We start from the raw sequence: 25,949 nt of genomic DNA on the forward strand, positions 1-25,949 counted from the left end.
CACTGAAAACAAAGAAATGAAATCAGTCAATCAATCAATTTTATTCATAAAGCCCAATATCACAAATCACAATTTGCCTCACGGGGCTTTACGGCATACGACATCCCTCTGTCCTTAGGACCCTCACAGCGGATAAGGAAAAACTCCCCCAAAAAACCCCTTTAACTGGGAAAAAAATGGTAGAAACCTCAGGAAGAGCAACTGAGGAGGGATCCCTCTTTCAGGACAGACAGATGTGCAATAGATGTCGTACAGAACAGATCAGCATAATAAATTAACAGTAATCCGTATGACACAATGAGACAGACAGAGACAGAGAGATAAATAGAAATAAAAACTACTGAAAAATACAAAATGATAATATCTCAGATCTGTAAATCTGTTGGGAACTGAACATGTGATCACTGTAAAATTGTGATTTCTCAGTGTGTTTTTTCACTGTAATGCAACAAAACTGTGGTAAGGTGAAGTCTGTCACAGTTTTTTTTTTACTGAAGGTCGCAGGCCAGCATGTTAAGAGCAATAAAAATACAAATACGGAAACGCTACATAAACCTCAAGTTGAATGCCATTTTGCTGAAATTGTTTGACTCAGGTTAGCTACTCTTTAATTAAGGCAGATTAGGACTAATGCCGTTACAAGATTTCTTTTTCTGAAATTCTCAGCTCTAGAAGAGTAATGTCTTTGCTGTGGCAAACGGCTCAAAATAATCCAAAAGGAAGTCTTGCACCTGCTTCTTTTTCAAGTGTTGCTATAATTTACAAGGAGGCCACTTCCAAACAGTCAGTCTAACTTGGGAGTCTTCCAGTGTTTGCACAGACGATACCACTACATGAACTGGGATAGTCTGGATTAGCTAGCCAATAGTCTACAACTGAAACACTGCCAAACCCTTCTTTGTGGGACTGTAATCACAGGGGTTTGTAGTTTGTAACAAACTGTAGCAAGTCTGATAACCAACCAAATGTCCTGTTGTGGAATATTTGTTCCATTACACCCTTAACTGAAGTGAGATGTAGGGACCAATGTCTCTACGCTTTGTTTCTATGTTTTGTTTGACCACTGCCATTTTCTCTACAGCCCGTTTGCGTACGTGGACCCATTGCATTGTAACATGGCATATTTATACCTGGAGCTCCTCAAGGACTCCCTCAACGAGTATGCATATGCAGCCGAGCTAGCTGGCTTGAACTATGATCTCCAAAATACCGTCTATGGGATGTATGTAAGTATTCAAAATCCCTCCCCATCGCCCTCACGCTGCATCCCAGACTTTACGTCCCCAACCTTTATCATCCCCAGACTGAGCTACTGTGGCTCAGCCAGGCCTGGGTTGACAGGTCATTTTAAGCCATCTGAATGGGCACATTGGAAGGTTGTATCTCACAGGATGATACATTAATGAAGAAAAGTTAACAAGAATCTGCTGTTTATTAAAGTCCATTGTCTGTTATGATGTGAAACTTAACTCATGGTAAACCTTAACCATGTAGTTAAAAAGAATAGCATTTAAAAAAGAAAAAAAAAAGTATAAAACCCTTCCAGCTAAGACCTGGCTGTCCTAGCCTCTGTTCTGTCTGCATCTTCCTGTTCATTCTTCATCAATCCTTTTCCCATTTTTGCTCACCCACCTCCCGCGAAACCCTAATGACCACTTGAGGTAATTATTTTCTCTCGTTTTCAGGCGTATCGAATCTTTGTCATTTCTGTCTTTTAGGCATATTATGGTTAAAGGCACACCTGTAGTTATCACACCAGGTAAAGTGGCGTTCCACCAATGACATTAAATTTATGGATCTGAAAACAGCAGTGGCAAGTCTTCCACAGAATCTAGTCGTCAGTTTTTTTTTCTGGAGACAGAAGGCTGGTCATGAGGCTGCATATACATACTCTTCTTATCATTCTTCTCATGCGTGCATTGTCTTGTGTCTTTTTTTTTTTTTTTTTGACAACCCCTCATTCCCAACAAACGTGTATTTTTGTTTTTCTTCTTTTTTCCCCTTTCATTAGTCGCTACCTATATGCAGACCCCCTGCACTGCAACATGACCTACTTGTTACTCAGGTTACTGAAGGATGATTTAAAAGAGTATACATATGCAGCCCGCCTGGCCGGGCTGGTGTATGGCGTAGCCTCGGGGATGAATGCCATCCTCGTAAGTAAGCCGTGTGAAATCTGGAGGGAAGTGGGGGGTGCCAATGAAGGGTCCACTTTGAGGCTATGAACAGAGTGTGAAAACAGCTTGGTTTTCTACGTATGTGAAGAAGTGCTGTGTGTCGCCTGCTCGTCCAACCTGAAGGATTTATAAGAATCTTTGCTTGCTACTGCATCCCCTGCAAACACCAACTTAATATGTCCTTTTAACTCTTGCTGAATACAGTCCTCTGGAAATGTCATAGCTACTTAATTGACATTTTATTTCTGCTTAGGATTAAAATATTTGCCTCTAGCAATTATGTCTCAAGAATCTGTTCATCACATTTCTTAAGGAGAACACACATTTCCATACTTGCTGCTTTGTTTTAAATGCCTCGACACCTCACTGTCTGTCACAAGAGTTTTTCGTTTCTAAGATTAGGGGTTTATGAATTGATATAACAGGTTTTTATTTCAGGCCCCTGTGGCAATAAAACTCACAAATTTAAAACTTTGTGCAGACTATCAGAATACGCTGAACCCTGGCTGCTTCAGTCAAGGACGCATGAGTGACTGTTATTGCAGATTCACTTCCAAAATTCATTCAGGGTAATATATTCAGACAGGAGAAGGAGAAATAGACTGTATGGCACGATTTTACCTACTCCGTGTAATTATTGTTTGGTCTTTTGGCTGCCATTCTCTCGCTTCTATTGTGTCAGTGTCATTCAGGTGGTCGATGAAATAGTGTCTCCGTTGTAAGATACAAGGAATAAAGCCAAATGATGCAGATTCTCTTGACATATTTATAGTCACATTTCTGCTGATGCCAGAGCCCAAAGGATGTTGGAAGTGGATCTGTATCCAGGAAGTTTGATTAGTTACAGGCGTGTGTGTGTGTGTGTGTGTGTGTGTGTGTGTGTGTGTCAGGAATTGAATGTTGCACAGCAAAGTAACAACATACCTATGGATGAAAGTGGTTTGCGGTGATGGTGTTACGCTCTTTTCTGACTTTATAACCTCTTGGCTGCACCCTTTGTCATATGACCGAGTAGCCTGCATTCATTAGCTTCCTCTCACCTGTGAATCACAATCATGGTGTGCCCTTTGAGACGGCTATTCAACACACTATCTGTGTAGTCGTGTGATGGGCTGTATGTAATTGATTTGAGTCAGCAGTGTTGGTGTGGCTGGCTGGGTGTTTGTCAAGGTTAATGATGTTAGGAGAGATTACTTTAACAGGTGTCACCGCAGGGACTCAGCAACAGGGATCGGGGAGAAATGGGATGAGTCTAAGAGCGAAGCTATGTAGCTGGAGGTTTTGCTGAATCATTATGGGCCATAAGGTGCAGATGACATTGCAAAGTAAAGGCTTTAAATAACCTTGACTGTTCTTTTCCATTTTTAAAATGCTCATTTGCATTAAAAAAAAAAAACTCATCGTGATGAAGTGATTCTTCCTCACATAGATCAGCCTCTTGTTACTTTTTGTTTTTTTAATGTGGTGGATGGGAGTCTTTTTTTAATGTATATTCCTCCACATTTTGAGTTTTGAGTATAATGAAAGTGCTATTACATATTTTGTGATACTTATTGTAGAGGTGGTGACTCATCTTAAGAAGGGACTGATCTTGACAGTCATTCAGCCAGCCAGTAAATCCACACATAATAAATAAATAAATAGATCAAATCAACAATTGAAACTGCAGTTTCAGACTGGCCTTATCTTTGTGTTTGTTGATAATGTACCATCTGTCCTCTGTCGCTGTCTGCTGCAGCTGTCTGTTAAAGGTTACAATGACAAACAGCACATCCTGCTGAAGAAGATCATTGAGAAAATGGCCACCTTTGAGATAGATGAGAAGCGCTTTGACATCATCAAGGAAGCGGTAAGCTCACGCCATCGTCGGCACAAAGTTATGATGAATTATGATCGACCAAACAAATAACTTTATGGAGGAGCTCACTTTAACCCTTGAGTATTCAGAGCCTATTTTATTCTGCCTTACAACACAAGAGCAGTAACAGCAGCAGCATTTTGATGCGCTCCAGTAGTTTTCACATACTTTTTTTTCTTTCAAGTCCAGTTCATGAAGTGTTGATATTGAACTGACTTTGCCTTCTCTTCCTCCCCGCAGTACATGAGGTCTTTGAATAACTTCAGAGCAGAGCAGCCTCACCAGCACGCCATGTACTACCTCCGTCTACTAATGACTGAGGTCGCTTGGACCAAAGACGAGCTCAGAGAGGCTCTGGACGGTGAGGATGGATCCTCGTAATCCTGCTCTTTTTCTCTTCACTGTCTCAAAGTCTCAGCCGTGTGCTTATTACTCCCTTTTCTCCTGCGGGGCAAACTGAGTTCACTGAAATACAGAATAAATGCATATTCTAGTCCTTCTTCAGGCTAGATTTGAGCAAGTGAAGCTTGAGATATGTAGGTAGCTGTATGAGGTTGAATAACCTTGTAGCTGTAGCGACAAACATATGGCAGAAATTTCACTATTCCTCAGTTTCAGTGTGGCTGACAGTTGATAAAGGGCTACTCTTTCACTCCTCTCACCTTAGGTCTTTTCTTCTTTTCTGTTTTCTTCCTTGAATCCTCATTTGAATGCTAAGACTGTTCTCCAGCAGATGCCTCCCTAGCTGCAGACTTTCCTCTCCGCAGTGCCAGTCTGGAACCTGAAGGGCAGACTGCTATTTTTTACCATGAAGCTTACACGGACTATCCTCAAATTCACATGAGACTCAATTAACCTGTAGGGTCAAAGCCTGCAGCCCAGTCACCGGGGCCTCCAATTACCACGCCTTCTCTTATCAGTGTCCTTAGCCTTTTGCTGTCCCCTGTATGAGGTCTATGAGGCACTTTCAGTCTCTTGTTTCCTAGTGTGTGTGTGTTGGTGTGTGGACACAATCATTTAGATAGATTGTGTGTGTGTGTGTGTGTGTGTGTGTGTGTATCCCTGTAGTAGCTCATCCTTGAATCTGGGTCAGACGTTGCTTGAATTCAGATTGGCCTAGCCCACATTGAGACAGACTTGATTTTTATGTATGTGTAACTGAATGTGTAAGTGTGCGTGTGTTTTGCATGATTGTCCAACTGGTGACTGCTGTTGTCCTGTTCGTGAAGAGTATGCTGTCGATGAAACTCTCACACACACACACACACACACACACACACACACACACACAGCAGTTATTCTGTTTTTTTTTTTCCCTGATTCAGTCTTGATAGCAGCTTGGTAAAATTGCCTGGGAAATTGCTCTTTGATTGATTGCTGTTGTCTGTGATCTGTATTCCAGATGTAACTCTCCCACGCCTCAAGGCCTTCATACCTCAGCTATTGTCACGGTTACATATTGAAGCCCTTCTCCATGGCAACATCACCAAGGAGGTTTGCCACTGTGTTTTTACTGCCAGCTGAGGAAATGTTCTTTCCTTTCATATCGATGCTCTAAGTTTTGTAAAATATGTGTAAGCCTTTTCCTGTGAATATTGAATATACTTTTTATACTGGAACATCTGAGTCACCTTCAGCTTTTTATCGTGCCTTCCAATGGTATCACACAGGTGAGGATTATTGTCAGAAACCTCTTATAAGATCCTGCGAGCAAGTCACTCTTTATATGAGGTCCCAGCTGTCGCAGCACCCGCCATACGCCTTGTAATGATGACAGCGTCACAGTCTGGTGGAGAGAGAATTAGACTCACCAGTGTGTGCAATGATCCATTTCTTTTGAGCTATAGTGTAGGCTGGTTCCTATAATGCCAGAGCAAGAACTGACCGAGTAGTTTGACAAAGGAGCCTCGTATTAAGAGGCTGTATGAGAGATGAAAAATCAGGTCATCATGTTGTAATGGGAAATTTGTGCTTATTATTGGTAGCAAAGCAGGCCAGTTAGAGAGCAGGAAATGTTACTGTAAAATAATGATTTAAAAGTTATCATTGATGTAGCTTTAATACTTTCTTGTTAAACCTATTACTATGCGTACATGTACCCTCCGCTCTCATTCAGTTAATGAAACTTTGTTCCTCAAGCCCAATGTTTTCAGTTACCACATTGACTGCACCAGTGCCAGTCAGATCCAGAAACCCCTTAAATCCCTTTGTTAGCTTAAGTCCATCCCATGTACACAACCCACACACCTTAAAGAGTCAGTTCTCCCTAACTCCAAAATACATATATGTCCTCTTACCTGTTGTGTTTTTAATCTGTCTTTGATTGATTTGGCTTGAGCTGCTGAGTGTTTGAGATGTCACCCATAGAAATATCTGCCTCCTCTCGAATATAAAAGAACCAGATAGCACTTAGCTTGTGGTGCTCAAAGTGCCAAAAAAATAATTGAAAAAATTAAAAGCACTGTCTCTTTCCAGAAATCATGACCTGGTTGCTCAAGATAATCCACAGACCTTGTTGTGAGCAGTTTCATGTTGAAACTATTTTCTATTTATTGAACTACATTTCCAAACGCTTGTGCTTGTGACAGGGGAAATGTGAACATTAATGGCGTCTTCCTCAGCTGAGTTGTAACATAAGCTAGCTCAGTGGTGCTAGGTGAGCTAGCAGTTAATACGCATCTCCTTCTGTGTGGTGATACATTTAAAGGGTGTACAGGTAAGAAGAAAAAATGGGTGAATTGTCCCTTTAACACTCTGCAAATGGATATATATATATCTATGGCTATTACACTGATAAGTCTACAAACTGCAATGAAGATGACTTGATAGAATTTTTTTTAAGGCTCAGCAATCTAAATGACAGAAACCTAATATTTTACCCAGTATTTATATCCCTAGTGTTCTTGGTTGTATCTGAGAGGTGGTGTGATGTGTCTGCTGCAGAGACTTTAGACTTCTAACCCACTAAATCAAACTGTTTTCTGCTGACGGTTAAAACAAAAGCTGAGAGTGTCCACAGTAAGGTCTGTGTAAGCAGTACATTATTTCTGGAAACTTTTTTTTTTTTTTGATGCTTTGAGCTCCACAAGTAATATTCCATTCACTGTCTCTAGTCTGTGTTAGTGTAGCAACAGAAGTCTCTCACACTTTGCAAATAAAATCAAAACAAATCTGCATGGAGAGTTAATGGTGGGGGCAAGTATACATTGAATATGGAATATCAAGCTAACCTCGCTGTAGTTTTTAGGGTGTGGGTTAAGAGAGCAATGCATTACCTGTGTGTACCATCAATTAGCGATCCAAAATCAGCAACGTGGAAAATTGTGTAAAACAGGTCATTTACAAACTCTTGGATAGAGCTTATCATCAGAGCTAAATATTGTGTTTGTGGACTGAAATGTTTGGCCTTTCCTCCCTGTCTGTCGTCTCTATAGTCTGCTCTTGGCATGATGCAAATGGTGGAGGACACGCTCATTGAGCATGCTCACACAAAGCCCCTCCTCCCCAGCCAACTGATTCGCTACAGAGAGGTGCAGGTTCCAGATGGTAAGTCCTGCACTCCCCCGCATCCCATACGCACACGTGCACATACACACACACACACACACACACATCGATTAAGCACTCTTAATCATTATTTGTCAGTCAAGCCTGTCTCCACGGCGACCATGCAGAATAACTCTCACCCAGTGCTGTTGCCCTCGTCATCAGTGACGCTGCCTTGCGTTTGTAAAGACTTGATTAAATTCGACATCCCTCATTTCCCTCAGAGGAACATCATAGTCACTGACTGGAAATGAACGTCATCGGGCAAAATACGTACACTTCCCCTCAGCTCAAAGATGAATGCACACACACGCCAAGCAAAGCACCTGTGCTGCCTTTCTGATTACATTAGGAAAGTGGAACGATGTGGAGAGGAAAACCAGAGCTGTGCAGGGCCACCTGGAGACATCCTGTGTCTCACTGAGGGATTTTCCAGGCTTTGCTCCAGACTGCCAGTCAGACATAGAGCAGGAGCTAGGAAGGAGGACATAAAGGATGTAAACACAAAGTTGGATTATGAAATGACAGACTGGCTGACAGTATATCTGAGAAACAGGTTATTACTCTCACAGCTGAAAGCTTTAGAGCCGAAAGTTCCTGTGAATCTGTCCAGCTACACATTAATCTTTGTTAAAGGCATCATGTGGTCCAAATGTAATCAGAAAGAAAGCCAAATGTCTAAAATTCATACACAATTTTGAAGCCTGCTATCACTCTTAATTTGATTGACAGGTTGTTGTTTTTTAAAACAAGGACTCGGAGAACAAAATCTCTAACTGAATTTATTCATGCTTTCTGTAGCAAAGGCACAAAATACCCACAGACCTATAATTTATATAGTTAAAAAGGATTGATTGGATATTTAAAGCAGGAAGTTGTGCAGTTTACCATTATGTTGTGTGGAAATATCCAGTTTCACCTCTTAGTATGCTGTATTTTGTGTGTTTCTTTGAGCTGACTGAACACTAGTTTATTCCAGACTGACAGTGAGATATTAAATGTGCTATGACAAAACAAAACGACACACATGACAATGACACAACAGCCTGAAATTTCCACCCCTCACATTAGTGCTTTGGTTTTTATCTGCCCAAAATGTTTTCTAACTTAAGTAAAACTTTTGAAATGTTAAAGAATGCTCGGGGAGATGTTTAGAGCTGTGGACGTGACACTCCCCGAACGCAGAGCCAAAGTGCTCCGTCAGCATGTGCATAAAGGCACCTGCATTACCCAGCCTCTACTCATCCTCCATTCAAAGTGAGCTTGATCACAATGGACTCAAACAAAACTGAAGCTGAGCGTAAAAGGAACCAGTTTTCCCCATGCAAGAACGGATGGCTCCGCTCCACGTTCTGCTCAAAAGAAAATTTAAAGTACAGATGAAAGGCTGGAGGAAACCAGTTTGGAACCACTCAGCAAAAAGCACAATGTTGGCATTCAGCAGAATGTCTGTCTGCCTGTTTTTTGGAGAGTGTCACCACTGTCCTCTGTCTGAACTTTCCTGTTTTACTCTGTAACACTCATCTGTGCCTGGAGCAAAGTGCTCAGGCAGGAGTGCACATCTACAATTGGAACAGCTCATCAGTTTTTTTGCAGGCATCACTTGTGTCGCTTTAGGCAGCAGTGATTTATGTTTTTGAAAGGCCTGATTATGCATACAGGGATCAGCATTTGGTAGGGATTATATAGAGGTGTAAACTACGCTTGTGAAATTCATTTCCATGCTTATCTGAGTTCATTGATCACTCGGATTTCGGATTAATGAAAGGATTCTACTTGAGCTGGTTTTGACTCAGTCACTGGCATCACATGTTAAGTGTGGTTCTCAACATATCACCGCACAACCCAGTCATGATGGACTGAATCATTTGAACTTGTTATAGACTTTATAAACTAAATTAAATTGGTACACACTAGAAAGTATTTCAAATGCTTATCAAATCCTGTCTTCCATTAACTGTTCCATAATCTGTTTTCTGTTTTAAAATTGGAACAGTATGACGAGAGGTTAGGGAAAGGGCTTTTCAATATTTTTGAAATTCAAAAACATGAAAAGACTAAGATCTTTTGATGCAAATAACTTGAATATTTTCCTTTTGTTCTTCAGTGCTTTCAATTAAACACATATAGACACACAAAATACATGTCTGCCCCTTCAGTTGTGTTGCTGCCTGTAGTCTGTGATGAAATAAAAATTGAGTTTTTTCAGGCTCAGCTTGGGAGCCCTGCTTTCTCTGCGCTCTGTCAGTAATGCATTTTCAACTGAATGTGTTTTTGTGTGATTACAGCACTGAAAAAAAACCCCATATGCTTCTGTTCCTCTCAGGCGGCTGGTATGTTTACCAGCAGAGAAACGAGGTGCACAACAATTGCGGCATTGAGATCTACTATCAGACCGACATGCAGACCACCCACGACAACATGCTGCTGGAGCTGTTCTGTCAGATCATCTCCGAGCCCTGCTTCAACACACTGAGAACCAAAGAACAGCTGGGTAAGCCCACAGAAAATGATGCACAACATATCATGTGATGCATTTTATAAAGACAAGAAACAACAGTGGCAGTTGTGTTAAATTTTGCTGCCAGGTTGTGAATATTAATGCAGACACTCTCTCTGAGAATTCTGCGGCTTTAATCTGCATTTAGTAATTAGATGCTTCTCTGTAAAGACCAGAAACTGTGTAAGTGAAGTTTCTTAAGTACTGTCAACAATGATGATGTTTAATAACTTGGGAGAATGAATGGATTGAGTCTCTGAACCACATTTCCTTGGAAGTAGTGCTGTAATCAAAGTGCCAGACCTAAAGTTAATAAGATAAATACAGAGACAATGATGAGAATTAAATGAGGACATAAAAGCACTTCACCAGATCCTAAATGCAAAATGTTTTTGAGAGCACTTCAAAGGCTTTGAACAGTTTCTCTGCACACGGTACCCCGTCTGTCCTCTATGCTGAGTTCTTGCATATCCCCACCCCTCACCACCACCAGGCTACATTGTGTTCAGTGGGCCTCGGCGGGCCAACGGAGTGCAAGGCCTGCGCTTCATCATCCAGTCAGAGAAGGCGCCCCACTACCTGGAGAGTCGCGTGGAGGCTTTCCTCTGCACCATGGAGAAGTCTGTGGAGGAGATGAGCGAGGAAGCCTTCCAGAAACACATCCAGGCCCTGGCCATCCGCCGCCTGGACAAGCCTAAGAAGCTGTCTGCTGAGTGTGCCAAGTACTGGGGAGAGATCATCTCCCAGCAGTATAATTTTGACAGAGGTGAGGCATCCCAGCACTCCTTTTCACCTCACTGCTAACTCTTAATGGTGTTTAGATTTCAGGTCAAATGCTCCTTTTTAAGTGTACAGAAATATATTTCAAAACTCTTTCTAATCTACCAGCGATTACTGTATGAAGAGCATGTACACACAGAAAATCGAATACAGGTTCTTGAGAATTATCAATATTTTGGTCAGTCCCAGAGGTGAGCAGGATGTTGCTTAAAGCTGCACAAATTGGGATCGATTAAAGCCTGAAATAATCTGCAGCCGTAGCACACCTCTCTCTTGCAGCACTCTCCTGAGTGCCATAATGGATTGTAATGGGCCTGATTCACTGGTAATCTGCCTAAAGCCCTGAGTGATGGCAACACTGAAAGGCTGCCAAGGGAGTGGTGGTGATTACTGATACCAGCGGTGTTCGAAGAGGGGGGGGGTGCGGGTCGGGAAAGAGGGGGCAGCTAACACGCCAAGGGCACAGAAAAACATACTACACACGCCATTAGTTAGAGCTTACACACAACACACAGTCTGCTCCAACTGTGAGACAGATGCTGTTAGTTCATTCTTCCTAGTGGTACCAAACAACAAGCAAACAGTGATATGAAAAAAAAAGATACTTGGCAGCTCAAATCTCAGATATCAGAGTTTTACGCAAGCAATTGAGCACACTAATATGTAACGTATTACCCAGTGGTTTCAGTTGCATTGTTACGCAGCAACAGTAAAAACTAAAGCTGACCAATGATGGATCAGTAGTGTAAAGGAACTTTAAAGAGCACCTATAATGCTCATTCTCACATTCATACTCGTATATAACTGGAACATGTTTACATGGTCCTCTGTTTTAGCGCCTGTCTCTAAAAGCCCCTCTCCTGACAAAAGCCCAAGCTGCCTTGATTGGTCTGCATTTCAGATCTCCATATCTCTGCATGTCTGCACCATCATTGCAGCCAGGGAACGACTTCAGAGGAGAATATCGGCACTTAATACCTCGAAAAATCAGCAATAAAAGCTTCTAAACACAGTTGGACATGTTCCAGCAGGAATCTGATCCAAAATCAGGGAGAAATTTACAACATCAGCAACCAAGCATATATGTTTCCCTGATGTTAGCATGTAGCAGTGTAGACTATGTCATATAAACACTTGCAGTAGTGTGCCTGGAGCAGATGACCATATAAAGAAATCCATTACGAGGTGACATCAACTTGTAGCCAGAGTAGAAAGAAACTAAGTATTCAGAATGGTAGGAAGTCTGAGGTTTTTGCTCACTGGATTACTTTACATACATTCACCTCATTGTAACACTATATAAGATACAAAATACAGATAAGCATAGATCCTCTTTAAAGTTCCCTTTCTAAACCTCACTGACATGAACTGTTTCCCTGTTGTGTTGCAGATAACATTGAAGTGGCCTATCTGAAAACTCTGACAAAAGAAAACATAATGCAGTTCTACAGAGTAAGTAGCACAACTTTTTTTCCATACAGTGTTTCTTCCTTTGACTGCATCTGGCAGACAGTGAGCAGTGGGAGACACGTCTCTGTCCCATGTCTGAGCCCAAACTGCTGTTTGTGTGGTTCAAACCATTATTGGCTCTTTAAGGCAACTGCTGGTCCTTTTAAAATTGTAAATGTGTGTTACTGCATTTAGTATTTATTTAAAAAAAATAATATATATTTCCCTAAATTCTCTGGAACATCATTCATGTTATAAACCATCAGGGCTCTCTATAGAGACATGCAGCGGGATGATGGAGGTGTTAGCTGGGAAACAGTGTAGTTTAACGGTGTCCTATTAAATAAGGAGGTCAGATACTCTAATCCTGACACGCTCTAATGAGTGAATGTTAAAACCATAAACACCAAACAAATCTGAGCTTTGAGAATTTTAGCTTATCATTTAACATGGAAAATAACGACTTAATATTTCTGAAACGACTCTCTAGGTGCATTTACTTCTCCAGCCGCCACAGTTTTATTTGAATAGACTTAAATTATGATGCTCATTTGACTTTAATTGTGGTACTTTGTGGCTGTGCTTAATGCTGTGTTGATAGCAGAGGTGTCATTAGGAGGCGGCTACATAAATTACAACAATAAGCCTGCATTTTATGACATGCAGGAGTCATGAAATATTTCAGAGGTCTATCAATCATTGTTAAATGCACGTTTGAACTGACAGGCTAAATGTTATAGTGACTATTCTGTAATGAGAAAATTAGACCTGACAGTCTATTGTTAATGTGTGATGCCTTTGTGTTAGAGTGGAGAGTTAGGCCATTGCACAGTATGACATCATCTTTGTTAGAAAACACTGCTTGAACACAATTTTAACATCATACGAGCTGACATGAAATAATTTGTTTAGTGTTGGACATGCTGACCAGACATTATGTCATTGGTGTGTTTATTCATTCAACACATGGACTAACAACCACAGCCTGGTATTGGACAGTTTATTGTTTGAGGTTCAAAGTTCATTCTTGACCCTGGAAACTGAAAACAATCCGACCACAAGGTTAGGTCTGGGTATCATTTAAAAAATTAGGACACCAACAGAGTTCTTTGATACTACAAGAGCCATGATATACCAGTATTGACAATAAATGTGTCTTTAAAAAAATAAATGTTGATATCAAAACACACAAAGTTAAAGACGAATTTGATTGAAAGCAACATTATTAAGTTTTCTTTCTTGGCACGCTGAACGGCTAACTTCATCAAATACACCGCACTCCACCACACCACAGGGGTTCTAGCTGCTGTGGCAGCGGGCCAATCACATGTCACATTAAATCAAATAACACTTTGTGGTGTCAAGCTGTGAGCAATACCATACAGATAGTCCTTTTTTTTCTACGTCTGGGTACAAAATGCAGGTTGAATGCAGATATCATTTGTCTGGAGAAGATTCAGTACAACTTGGTTCTGGGTTAATTGGTTGATACCTTTTAAGGTATCAAGTACTGATACCCAGCCCTACACAAGGTCCATTTAGTAGCTGTTCTGGAGCTTTTGACTATATCACACTGGAGTTTGTCATGGGGTTCAATTCAGTACAGTTTTGCTTTTTATTCCCAGAGCACTTCAAAGACTTTGTCACCCAAAGTTTATACAGGAAAAACAGATACTGGAAATTTGAACATTAAAAATTCCATTACCACCGTCTGCTGATCAAGAAAAAGTGATGCGATTGAAGGCTCAAGAATACAATTAAATAAACCTACATAAGCACCTTGAGGTCTGATGAGGCAGGCTTCATCTCAGGGTACCACTGATGAGAATGTATCCTTTTTTTTACCAGCTGTTCAAGCGTTATTTGAGCCATTCCAGTTTAATTTATACCATAGATAATTGGTTGGTTTGGTTAACCACCACATTTGTGATAAAAGAGCAGTGTGTCGGCCCAGTATACAGCATGAGCACACCACCTCCTCTAAATCCATTTGTGTGTGTGTCCAGACACACATGGTTTTACTGGATTCAGTCTGCCCTCCCAGCTTTCATCTCCTCCTGCCTACTGCTTCTATTCATAGCCGCGGAGGTGACACTGACACAGGACGCTCACAGCATATCAGCTGCCATAATGACAGCCAGCCAGCCTGTTTCAAGGGGGATAAAGGGGCCAAAGACACATAGCCGCTGAAAGAATTGGCATTATCTCAGCCCAGCAGAAACTATTACAGGCCCCCATGCAGAATAAACCTAATGCATTTCTAATGTCATATCAGCGGCAATCGCAGAAGCATTTTCTTTTTCTTTCTTTTTTTCATTTCGGGTGGCCGGGGTTGACGCTGTCTGGCTGCAGACGAGCCAAATCTTCAGTCTAATATAATCCTCCATCCAGAGACAGTGACGAGGCCCGACTGTGTCTCCACAGGGCTGTCATAACTGATCCCAGACTCACTGTGAAAATCACACGGTCATCCAGGCCACACGGAGTTTCTTCTTTTGTGGTGGCAAAAGTTTTAGTGATGAGTCATTCCAGCTGCTCTCCGTTTTTTTAACAAGATGTGGGCATTAACTATTGGATGAATTCTAAATTTTGGTCACAGTAACGATGCTGTTTGTCGTGAAAAAAAAGAATCGCTTAGCAACAATGTTCCCTGCCTCTCTCCGTGCATCACCCCACCTGTCTGTCTGTGTCCCCACAGGAACGGCTGACAGTAGAAGCTCCAAAGAGACACAAGGTGTCTGTGCATGTCCTGTCCAGAGAGATGGACTCCTGTGAGTATCTGGATTCACATGCTGGTGTCACGGAGCTTCATTTAGACGCTCAGTGGGTTCATTCAGTGTCAGGTTAACCTGTGTGTCACTGTGTGTGTTAACCAGGTCCAATAGTGGGAGAGTTCCCCGCACAGAATGATGTCAACCTGGCCCCTGCTCCCTCCCTGCCACAGGTAATCATCGTGCTCTTAATTCATGCTTCTACATTACTGCTCTCTAACGACTGAGACATACTCACCTTATCCAGATTTTTGGTGTATGACATTTTTAACTTGAGTCCAAAAGGAAATTAGAAAAATAAAGTTGATTCCCAAAACTCATGTAACATGAATATCTTAGAATCCTGTCCAGAGAAAGCCGCACCCAGTGTTAACCTCTTCTGCTCCATCCATCCCAGGGAAATTGAAGATTAATTTGAAATGCAGCTCAGCACTGTGTAAAGTTTTTCTAGTCATAAATCTGTAATAAACATTTTGTTTTGGTTAGGCGCCTATTCAAACTTCATAGGTCAGAGTTTATAGGGGTTTAGAGCATTATGATGGACATATATGATGGCCATTCACATGCTTAATTATGTGTCCAGTGTTCTTGCAGCAATTTTTGGGTGTTAAATTTAAGCATTTTTCTACCACTAGAGAATTTTTAAAAAATGGTCAGATCTCTACAAAATACCACACTGAGACACTAAGACCTAGAGGTACCCCACAGAAAAATCCATGCTGTGATTTGGAATTAAAAACTTTTCAAATTTTGAGATTTCTGGAAGAATTGCATATTTCAGTAATTGGATGACGAGCACTGCTGCTCTGGAGACTGCTGAGAAACCCCCTTATTGCTAGTAAACCTATGAAAGCCACACACCCTCTCAATTCTCTAGTTTGTGGTAATTAAGTTTCATGAGGCTGGGATTATCCCAGAGGTCACAATAGGTCATTTTATACAGCAAAAAATGGTCTTGCGACAATGAAATGGCTATGGGGGCCAACATCATCACACATGAATACAGTTGGGCTCATTGAATTCACATGAGTCTCAGCTTTCCAGTCAGACCCAATTTATGCAATACCAAGACTGTTAAGGGAGCCCAGTGTGCAGAAATATTCAAATTCAAAGGTTTAAAACACTACATTTGTACTGCATGAGGAAAACGGCATGGGTCCAGCATAGAGTGGGTGTGTCTGTACAGGGAAGACTTGTGGGTATCCATAGAACCTATTTTCATTCAGATATCTTGTGTTGAGAGTTCAACAGGCCCCTGTGGAAAATGGCCATGCTAGTTTTTCCCCTCGCCAAAATTTAACGTTACTTAGGAGCCTTATTTAACCCTCCTTTAGACACGCTATGCCAGGCATGGTTGGTATTAGTGCATCCTTAGGTCTTCTAGTTTCATGGCTTTGCACTCAGTCTGCCACAGCCTCTGGAAGACAGTTACAATGGCGGAGAATCCTGGCGGCCCAGTGGAATTGAGGAAGAGGTTTACCAAAAAAAAGAGGGAGAAAATTTATCTTTTAACACTCACCAGACCACCAAATGTGTATTAATCCACAGCTGAAAATAGCCCCCCCCCCCACTGTGGTTTTTATGAGTGACATAAAAACCACAGTGACCAGCTGTTTTGGAAAATTAGCAAAAAACAAAACAACAACAACATGAAACTATTTTTAAGAGATTTCAGCAAATTTCAACTTTTTAGAAGAAGTGATTCCTGACGAGTGACAACATAACAAAGGCATGAGGAAGACAATTTTGCTGAAGCACCTACAATGTAGTCAGAGTATTTCTTAGTTTCCTTAAGTAGTTACCATGGAAACAGCATGCATGTAGCACTTTCTGGTATCAGCACTAAATGCAATTTAAGCAGGACTTTGTCCTTAAATGACTGAACAAAGCAAAACTGACATGAGTGTGAACACCAGTCTGACCAGCCCACTGTGTTTTGTTTTTTTTTGTTTGTTTGTTTGTTTGCAGCCCACACTGGTTCAGGACATGACGGAGTTCAAGAGGAGCCTGCCTCTCTTCCCCCTGGTCAAGCCTCACATCAACTTCATGGCTGCCAAACTGTAAGCGAGGCCAGCAGGTTGACACGCAGCAGCACGGAGGCGCCAGGGAGGGCAACGGCAAACGACCCCGCTCTGTTTCCCACCTTAACCCCTCCTCCTCCTCCTCCTCCCCTCCTCCTGCCAGGACGACTTTCATCCGACTGAGCCTGCGTGTGTGTGTTTGCGTGGGTGCATGTGAATGCGTGTGTGTGTGCACGTGTGGCAGGCTGGAGCCACTAGAAGAGATGCTTGGAAACAAATGCGTGTTATTTTGAATCACAAAAAGTTAGCTGTGGTTGTCGACATAGCTGTGATAAGGATAGAGGTCACACCAGACTCACCTCATGTTCTAAGTCTCTAAAAGGAGACGCAACACTCACACATCACAGTACTGTGTAGGCTGTTGTAGAGGAAATAGAAGCAACCTTAAACAAAACAAAAGACAAGGGCCAGATCCCTTTCAATCAGTTCGAGTATACTGCAGAACAGAAGCTTCACAGCAGGAGGCGTTTTATTTGAATTATTCAGACATGCTGCTTTGAGAATGGATAGCTGGTTTATTGTGATGCACTGGGAGCTGTAGAAGTTAAAGAGCTCCATGAAGGTCTTCTCATTTATTTGTCGGACTGGTTTGTTTTCCATGTAACTCTCTGAAGCACACGACTCCCTCAAATGGATTATTTTATTCAAATTGATGCATTTCTTAAGAATATCTGCTCTAGAGTTCTGGTTTTAATCCTCACAGGTTTTGAAATGTTGCTTGTAAAGTGGTAAAATGTTGGGACCCTTTGAGGAGCTGTTTGAAATTGCTAATCACAGAGAGCCATGCCCACAACAGTTGTTTTTATTTTCAGTATTTTTTTTTAATTGCATTTTACAGTAGTATGTAATTCAGATACCTCAGGGGTACCTATATGCTGTTTTTTTAACATTCAATTTTACTAGTGATCGATTCAAAATAAAAACACTTTTATCAATCTGTCATTAGTACTTTGTTCACATCACTAAATGTGATCAAATCCTTATTGGTCTTCTCCAAGTTATTTTTGTAAAAAAACTGAAAGGAAATAACAGCAACAGTATTTTTGTTTTCATTTTGTAAGCTCCAGGGAGATTGTCGTTCTTCTTTCACTCTGTGTCTGCATGTGAGACTTTCTGCAGTTTGTGCCTTTCCAGGGGGGCCATCAGTTACTCTGTATCTGGCTGCTCCTGGTCTGATCCGGGGCAGAATCCTGGAGGATCTAACCCCCCTAAATTTGCTGGACTGTGCTTTGGCTCTTACAGCAGAGTAAAAAAAAAGCAGCTAGCCTTTTTCTCTAAATAGAAACTTTCCATGTTGATGTCTAAAGGGGGGGTTGAAGAAAAGCTCCAGTCTGGAATTTTTTTTGTCTGAATATATGCACTTCTCTCACTAAGCAATAACCTTAATGATGCGGACAGGGAACAGTGTGAGGCAGAGTGAGATGCGGCTCTGCACTGCTGAGTAGCTGCAGCAGCCGGATCCGCCCGAGCTCCAGCTCAAAGCGCAGAGAGGACCGCGTCCGTTCTGAGCAGCTGCTGGTGTGTGGACAGTGCTCTCTCTCTCTCTCAGGTGCTAACCAGCTTTGCTGTGTCAAACCTCTGCTGGTGGAGCTGCCACTCTGTCCAAACAGCCAAAAATCAGTTATGATTTCATTTCCCCCTTCCCACCATAGCTGCTCTCAGGCCTAGTTCATTGTTCCCTCATTTGATGCTGCACAGGTTTAAAGAATGATTTTGGAGATATGATTGTGCTGTATCAAAAGCTTCTTCAATGTTTTCCAGCATTTTGCTACGTCTCAGCCTCATCAAAACCATTTCAGTTTTTTCAGTGATCATCAACTGCTTTTCCCTCTTGTGGTCGAAACCCAAAGACAACCAGCAGCAGCAGCATATTAAGTTATTCTCTATTATCAGCCCGTAGCTTGACAGCACCTGGGGACAGTGACAAAGCCGTGTTTAAAAGAAACTAGCAACATTTACATATCAGGCTTGTGTGGGCCATGCACTGTTTACCTTGTGAAGTACCTAGTGACTGGTTTACATTTAGAAAATCAGAAGCATATTTTTAATTTCCGAATGTCTTGGGCAACTCGAGAGACGGATTGGCTGGTGACATTTTATTCTTTTTATGGTCTCCTGTGTGTTTCTAATTAATAAACTACTGAATGGAACCATGTGTGTGTTCTGTTAATGTAAAGCTCAACACGTGCACTTCAACATTGGAAAAATACATTTATTCACAGAACTGATACCATAGAACTCTAAAGTCAACGTCCGTACAACACAGACTTCAAACGTCTCTTTTGGCAGAGTGGAGACTTGACAATGAATGTACCTGGTGGGGAAGCTGTGGTGTGCGGGTTGTAGGGAGGACACGTGTAAAGCAGGCACAGTTTATATGTGCAGGTTAAATATTCCAAGTAGTGATTCGAAATAATTTACTATAGCGTAGTGTTATGCTCACTAGCAGAACAGAACTTAATTTGCCCAGGCTTTCAGATTTCCATTGCAATCCCAATGCACTCTTATTTTGTAGGAGCAGCATTTAATAACAGAAATGGGTCTTTTGAAAAATGGTCCCCATTTCTGGGTGGAGGTACCAAAGATCTTGCTGCGAAACATTTATTTTCTGCCAAATGTTCCAAATTACAAATAAACATTTTTATATATGTAAAAGCAACTGAGGTGTAAGCAGGGATGAAAAAAACCCTGGGCAAATAGATCCAAAACCATCTGCATTGTTGGATACTGCTCGTAGTAAGTGAGAAAATATGACTTGTCTTTTGGTTGTAGTGGCCCTTTAATTTTCCCAAGAGTCCTGCCAAAATGTCAACCACCCCAGTGACTCATTTTCAATTACCGGTGTCCAAGTTTCATTTATGTCTGCATGGTAATTACCCCCGAACCGCAGTCTGACCTGAGCTACAGTTCGCACTCGGGCAACAGACACACACAACAGACTGATCATCACATGTTGGGGGGAGGGAAAAAAAAAGTGGCAGCTTAAATAAAAGTCCACACTGTATTGTCAGTCAGCAAAGTTTCATTTCTCCAAGTAAAAAGTGCTGCGTCAAACGTCACGAGACGCCTGAAGCTTTCAGATGCTTTCCAGTCCGACATCCCGTCACTGTGTAAAGCTCAGAGAGAACCATGAGCATCCATAATATCCATCCACTGTCATGGCAACAGGCTCGACCAAACCTAGGGTGCTGTGCCGGGCGATGAGGCTTTGAAACAAATCACATACGAGCGTTTTGTGAAATGGATCTAAAGCGACAAACAATCAGCGTAAACACTGCCAAGGCATGTTAATGAAAAAATTAAACACTCCCCAAATAACTCAGGGTCTAAAAGTTTCTATATATGGTCAGTGTGTTAGGTTCTCTTTAGAGTGACATTTTTCTCTTAATGTTTCCTGGTTGTAGTTAACGTACTGCATATTGATTCACAACACATTTTATTGTTTTATCATTAATACATCTGCACAGTGACCAAAATTTCTCACACAAAATAAACCCCTAACATTGGCAAAGGGGGTTCAAATCTGCAAAATAAACATTATAAAACAATCATTTATTATTATATTATAAAACTTTCTAATTACACATGCCCCGCATTTTTTAATCTTTAAAATACAGTAAGTTTACAATAAGTATTAGTTACGTGATTGTTGAAGCACATCCACCCTACAGTCGCACAGTCCTTGATCTGTGTGTTAATGTGTGTAACTGCACCCTGACTGAGAACATGCTCCAGTCTGTATCCACAAGTCTCATCCGTCTTCACCTTACTGAAGCGTCAGAGGTTTAAAAACAATGTGTGGTGGTGGCGGCGGCGGGGGATCCTTGCATGAATGTCAGTGACGGTGCGATGAATCACTCCAGAAGGGGTGAGGTCTAAGGAGGAGTAGGCGGTAAGGGTGACACTGATCCTAAGTCTGTTTCACCAGCACTTCCTGCTCTCAGTCTGACAGTTCGTATGTCCTCACCCCCTCTGGCAGAGGTGTGCGGTGTGTCCGGCTGTCATCCATCCGGACTGAGGGGCCTCCTCAGGCTTCCTCCTGTTCGGGGAAGTTGAGGATCTTGCGGTGGGCTTGCCTCAGGTACTGCTGCTGTTTGAAGTACACCTTAAACGCCCCCTTGATGGCCACAAAGGCGATGCCTCCCTGTAGGGTGGAAAAAAACACAGTGTGTTGAAAGAGGGCTTAAAGGGAGAGTCAGCTCTGTCTTCATTCAGGAGCAGCCTCAGTGTAAATGTGGAAAGTGTGAAGGTGTGGAAAATCTCTTTAAATCTTCAACCTGCTTCCCTGATGTGTGGCAGCTGCCATGAACAGGAAGCTCACCTGTGGCAAACTGAATAAAGCAGCAGACAGGCTGCATGTGGACGTTCCCTTTAACCAACACTTTGAACTGTTTTGAAGAAATAGTTCCACATCTCAGGAAATTAGGGTTGGGAATCTCTCTGATAGACAATTAAATACGTATCTAGATACATGGGTTACGATACGATTCAAAAACGATATATTTTTAATACAGAACGATTCGATACAGTGTGGGAACGATATGATTTGATACCATTCTATGGTTAACATTTGTTGATGTAGACATTAATCATATATTATAAAATAAAGAAGCCAATTCTATAAAAGTGACATTCTTACAGTATTTTCAAATTTGTAAAAGACCACATCCCCAAGCATTGTTGCTGTATGGCACTGGCAAAAATAAAATAAAAGGACAAACAACAACAAAATCACATCAAATGTATTTATTTTTAGACATGGACCAAAAAAAGTCTTGCTGACTGAACATCATTTTGTTGGATGGGATCAATATAAAAATGAGAAGAAGTTTTAAACTTTAAGTGAAGTGAACTTTAAGTAAAATTTAAGTGTTTTAAACCTACTTGTTGTGTTGTTTTTATTGTATTGTCTGTGTTTTTGTATGTATCTTGTATGCACTTGAGTCTGGAATAAAGTTTATTATAACGCTGTACAATATAAACATAAAGCAGAATAAAATAATAACATGCAATGTCGGGGCAGAATCTGACATCTCCTGTAAATAGTTGATATCATGGACTGTGATGACTAACAGCTTATCACTGACAGCATGTCAGACTATTTCTCTGTGTTTGCTACACTCTGTCATTTATAAAAAGATAAATCACTTTTCTATAATACATCAATGATATTTCAATGGAATAAATTACTTACTGACTTATTCATACTTCAAAAACAGCATCAATAAGTGATTAACGTGGGGAGGATCAAAATAAAATAAATAAATAAAATCAAAATCAACCAGCCACCCTTCTCCCCTGACAAGTAAAGAACAGTCCCTAAAGTGCGCTGAGGTTTGTGGAAATGTGAACTGCTCGTTTCTCCTCTGACACGTCACATACCCGAGTGTTAGGGTTGGGTACCGTTCATAATTGAACTGATATGGTACCGGTACCGTTATCTGGAATTCAGTACCGGTACCAAACGGTACCTTATTTCGGTACTTTTTAACCCTATGGGCCCTAGGCATTTTTGGGGTATTTTTACTGCCTTTACTTTTAAGCTCATATCACAGTCATTATAAAGGCTACATACACATGCTATATCTTGTTTTTTTCAGGACAATCTGGGCTAACCAGATTTGCCATCATTTCATGTTCTTCTATGTGCCTGTATTTTATATTAGTTTTTATATCAATGAAAAAAAAACAAATCTGTGTGACTAAATTCTTACATTTTTACATGTATCTCACCATAGCAAGTTGGAAAAAGACATATTCTACCATATATGAAGAGGGGAGACTCTCTGGAATCTGGCAATATAAGAACCATGATGGTGGGACATTCTGTCACTTCACAGCTGTCCAAAACATGTGGTTTGTGCCAGGCGGACATGTTTGCCAGTATTTTTTCATTATTGTAAGAAATTCCATTGACTCATTCACAAGTCAAAAATGTGTTTTATCTGAAAGAAACATGCAATATTTACATCTAAGATAATAGAAAAATAGTCAATCCAGTGCAATGATGTCCTCCAAGATAATATTTGTTTTTCAGTTTCAGTTATATATTGGGGAGACATTTTGGGCATTGGTGGGGGGGCACATGTCCCCCTCAATGTATATGGTGACTACGGCCCTGTCAGCATGCATAATTAGGCTACAGTTGTCTGGGTGCGCAAAGGTGAAGTACGCTGGTCTTGTCATACAAAGTTTGCAGTGTCAACTGGACAATATGGAGATATTTGCATCTTGAAAGCCGGACTACAAATGTGGATAGACAGGGAGAAACACACGCAAGCCTAAGACGTGGTAAGATATGATATTCCTCACTATATGAAGTGACTGATAACAAGCTCTGGATAATGGATTGTAAAGAAATTCGTCAAGTTTTTATTTTGTAGACAACTGATCTGTATTTAGAGCGTGATGGGATGACAGCACAATGATGTGTGTGGTCCTGCGCTTTCATGTGATATGCGTGGCATTTCTGTGCGAGCCTGCATTCTCGAGTAATCCATTCATGAGTAATGTGTGTGCAGAGCTGTATGAAAGCTCTGTTATACATCATTTTATTGTAATTTTTCGCGGTGTAAACATTGGATTACCGACTGCTCGGTCTTGTCGGAAAGCTACAATTCTGCTGTGTCCGCTGATATGCGTGGCTTCTGGCTATGATGCATGGTCGCGGAGAAAATCCACAGAGAAGAACGGGTGTGAATTTGGACACACTATGCGTCGTTTGGGCCCATAGTCTAAACTTCTCAGTTTCAACATTTTATTGAGAACATTTAGGAACAGTGCCGCACGTTAACTTTTGTCTGCACATTGTTTTTGTCGCCATTGTTGCTGAGTCTGAGGTGCGAGTCATGCGCTCTCGCTCCGCCTCCACCTCAGGTACCTAAATTTGGCACCATTTCATTTTAAATTAATCGGTACTCGGTAGTACTGACCTGAATCGGTACCAAGTACAAAAAGTACCGAGTTTCGGTACCCAACCCTAGTGAGTGCTGCCAAGGCTTGGCTGGTATTTCTGGGCAGTCAAGACACAGACAAGACTTCTTGGACCTGGAGCCGGGCTAGTTGGTCGCCGGTAAGCCGTTATCATGCGCCGCTGTATTTGACAGGAATACGTATTTTTGTCTGTGTCTGTGACACCGCGTTCAACCCACAACCGGCAGGATTCGCCTTTAGTTTCTGCTGCGGCTTGGCTGCTCCCTGGTTTATCCAACCAGCAATAGCTTCTGTTCCTCATCTCTACCGGTCAAGCTGGCGCTGATGTTTACATCCATTATCGTTGTCAGTAATGCCTGCTATGGAGCAGCTGGCTCTCGTGTTGTTTTCGAGATGCAAACTGTTAAAGCCAGTCAACCGATTGCTAGTCTCGCAATACCCGATCCATGACTCTACAATCGATTCATCTAAGGATTCATGGCTGATACGTATCGATTGAGAAGGCTGCAACCGACATAGCCGTATCTCTCGCTTGTCAAACCGGATATCCGGTCGTATCAGTTAATCGTTCCCAACCCTACAGGAAATACACATTTGTTTTCTTGCCAAGAGTTAGATGAGGAGATTGATACCACTCTCATGTCTGTATCTGAAGCTACGGCCAGCAGCTGGCTAACTTATCTTAGCATAAAGTCTGAAAACAGCTAGCCTGGCTCTGACCAAAGGCAACAGAATCCACATACTGCAAAAGCAACTCCTAAGATCACTAATTACCCCCTCTTATATATGTTGTTTGTTTAAATAAGTAGCTTATTAGCTGTAGGTAATGATGTCATCTTGTTTGTTTCATTTGTAAAAACACCAAAGTGCAAAAGCCACAGTTTGTTTTTACAGAGAATCTTGTGCTGAATTATTGCTGCACCAGCTATGAAGTTTACACGTAGCCTAGTTTAGCATACTTTCTAACTCTGGTTTAAGTTTACATGCTACAAACATTTTAAGGGTTTAATAGTTCTGACACAGGCATAGCTACATCTGAAATCTTACACCTAGAGTTTAGTAGGTGTAATGTCCTCCTTAAAACAGCAGTTGTCATGGCACGTTTTAAAAGGTTGAATAACTTGGAAGATGAGGAGAAGCAAATTATACCAGCTGTTAGGCAGAGCAACAAGTTCTCCATGATTGATTATACCCACAGGTGATCTCATGCCTTTTATACTATAAATAGAAATTCTTAAAATTAAATGGGAGTGTCTATAAAAATACAAAATAAAGTGCATACATATAAGTACATGGGCAATAACATATATCCTTTGTGACACATTGGCAAGCAAATATACAGGGTTAATTCCTAATTAACAGCTACTCATTTTTTTTTTACAGTTTACCAGTGTAGACTATCATTATGTGTTTATTATAATGTTACAATTTCATCTGCTCATTAATACATTACAGTTATATGACCCTATGTTGTAGTTGACAGTTTCACCACTTGTTTTTCACCTAGTCATGATGCTTTGTCCTAGTTCACGTACCTTTTTGTTTGGTGATTAATTTATTATTTAGCTGTTTAATTTATTTTTAGTCGCAACCTAACATCGACACAGCTTTACGATCAGACTGGCTAGTTCCCACGAATCATTAGTGTGGGCTTTGCACCCAAACTTAAGAGAGAACAATCGTATAGCTGGTGCACCGGGCTGCTGAAGTCTTGAAGTCACAGTGAGGTTGCCAGGCAACAAGGGGAGACTCCATAAAGTCACCATACCTGGCCAACTTTGTTTGGTTTGTCTGCTGAATAATATATTTGTTTAAGAGCAATCTGTGTTGTTATGAATGTTTCTCACTCCGATA

General features: G+C 41.3%; 2 protein-coding genes across 3 annotated transcripts in view; one reads left to right on the forward strand and one right to left on the reverse strand.

Annotated features, from left to right (window-relative positions):
* ide (insulin-degrading enzyme) overlaps window positions 1-19,312 on the forward strand; it is a 31,096-nt gene extending 11,784 nt beyond the window's left edge. Inside the window, exons 15-25 of one of the 2 annotated variants that reach the window (XM_049601378.1) lie at window positions 1,082-1,226; window positions 3,916-4,026; window positions 4,276-4,396; window positions 5,438-5,529; window positions 7,470-7,581; window positions 9,908-10,075; window positions 10,575-10,847; window positions 12,252-12,313; window positions 15,009-15,081; window positions 15,187-15,254; window positions 17,050-19,312. In XM_049601378.1, coding sequence (XP_049457335.1) covers window positions 1,082-1,226; window positions 3,916-4,026; window positions 4,276-4,396; window positions 5,438-5,529; window positions 7,470-7,581; window positions 9,908-10,075; window positions 10,575-10,847; window positions 12,252-12,313; window positions 15,009-15,081; window positions 15,187-15,254; window positions 17,050-17,145 — 1,321 coding nt within the window. In that variant the 3' untranslated portion in view covers window positions 17,146-19,312. Of the gene's footprint in view, window positions 1-1,081; window positions 1,227-2,011; window positions 2,157-3,915; window positions 4,027-4,275; window positions 4,397-5,437; window positions 5,530-7,469; window positions 7,582-9,907; window positions 10,076-10,574; window positions 10,848-12,251; window positions 12,314-15,008; window positions 15,082-15,186; window positions 15,255-17,049 lie in introns of both variants that reach the window. The other variant, XM_049601379.1, reaches the window with a different exon arrangement.
* A 1,269-nt stretch (window positions 19,313-20,581) lies between these two features.
* marchf5 (membrane-associated ring finger (C3HC4) 5) overlaps window positions 20,582-25,949 on the reverse strand; it is a 32,825-nt gene continuing 27,457 nt past the window's right edge. The window contains exon 6 of the mRNA XM_049601383.1: window positions 20,582-21,306. Within this exon, the coding sequence (XP_049457340.1) occupies window positions 21,190-21,306 (117 nt within the window). The 3' untranslated portion in view covers window positions 20,582-21,189. The remainder of the gene's footprint in view (window positions 21,307-25,949) is intronic.

Source organism: Epinephelus fuscoguttatus, linkage group LG16 (genome assembly GCF_011397635.1).
Source record: "Epinephelus fuscoguttatus linkage group LG16, E.fuscoguttatus.final_Chr_v1".
NCBI lineage: Eukaryota > Metazoa > Chordata > Actinopteri > Perciformes > Serranidae > Epinephelus > Epinephelus fuscoguttatus.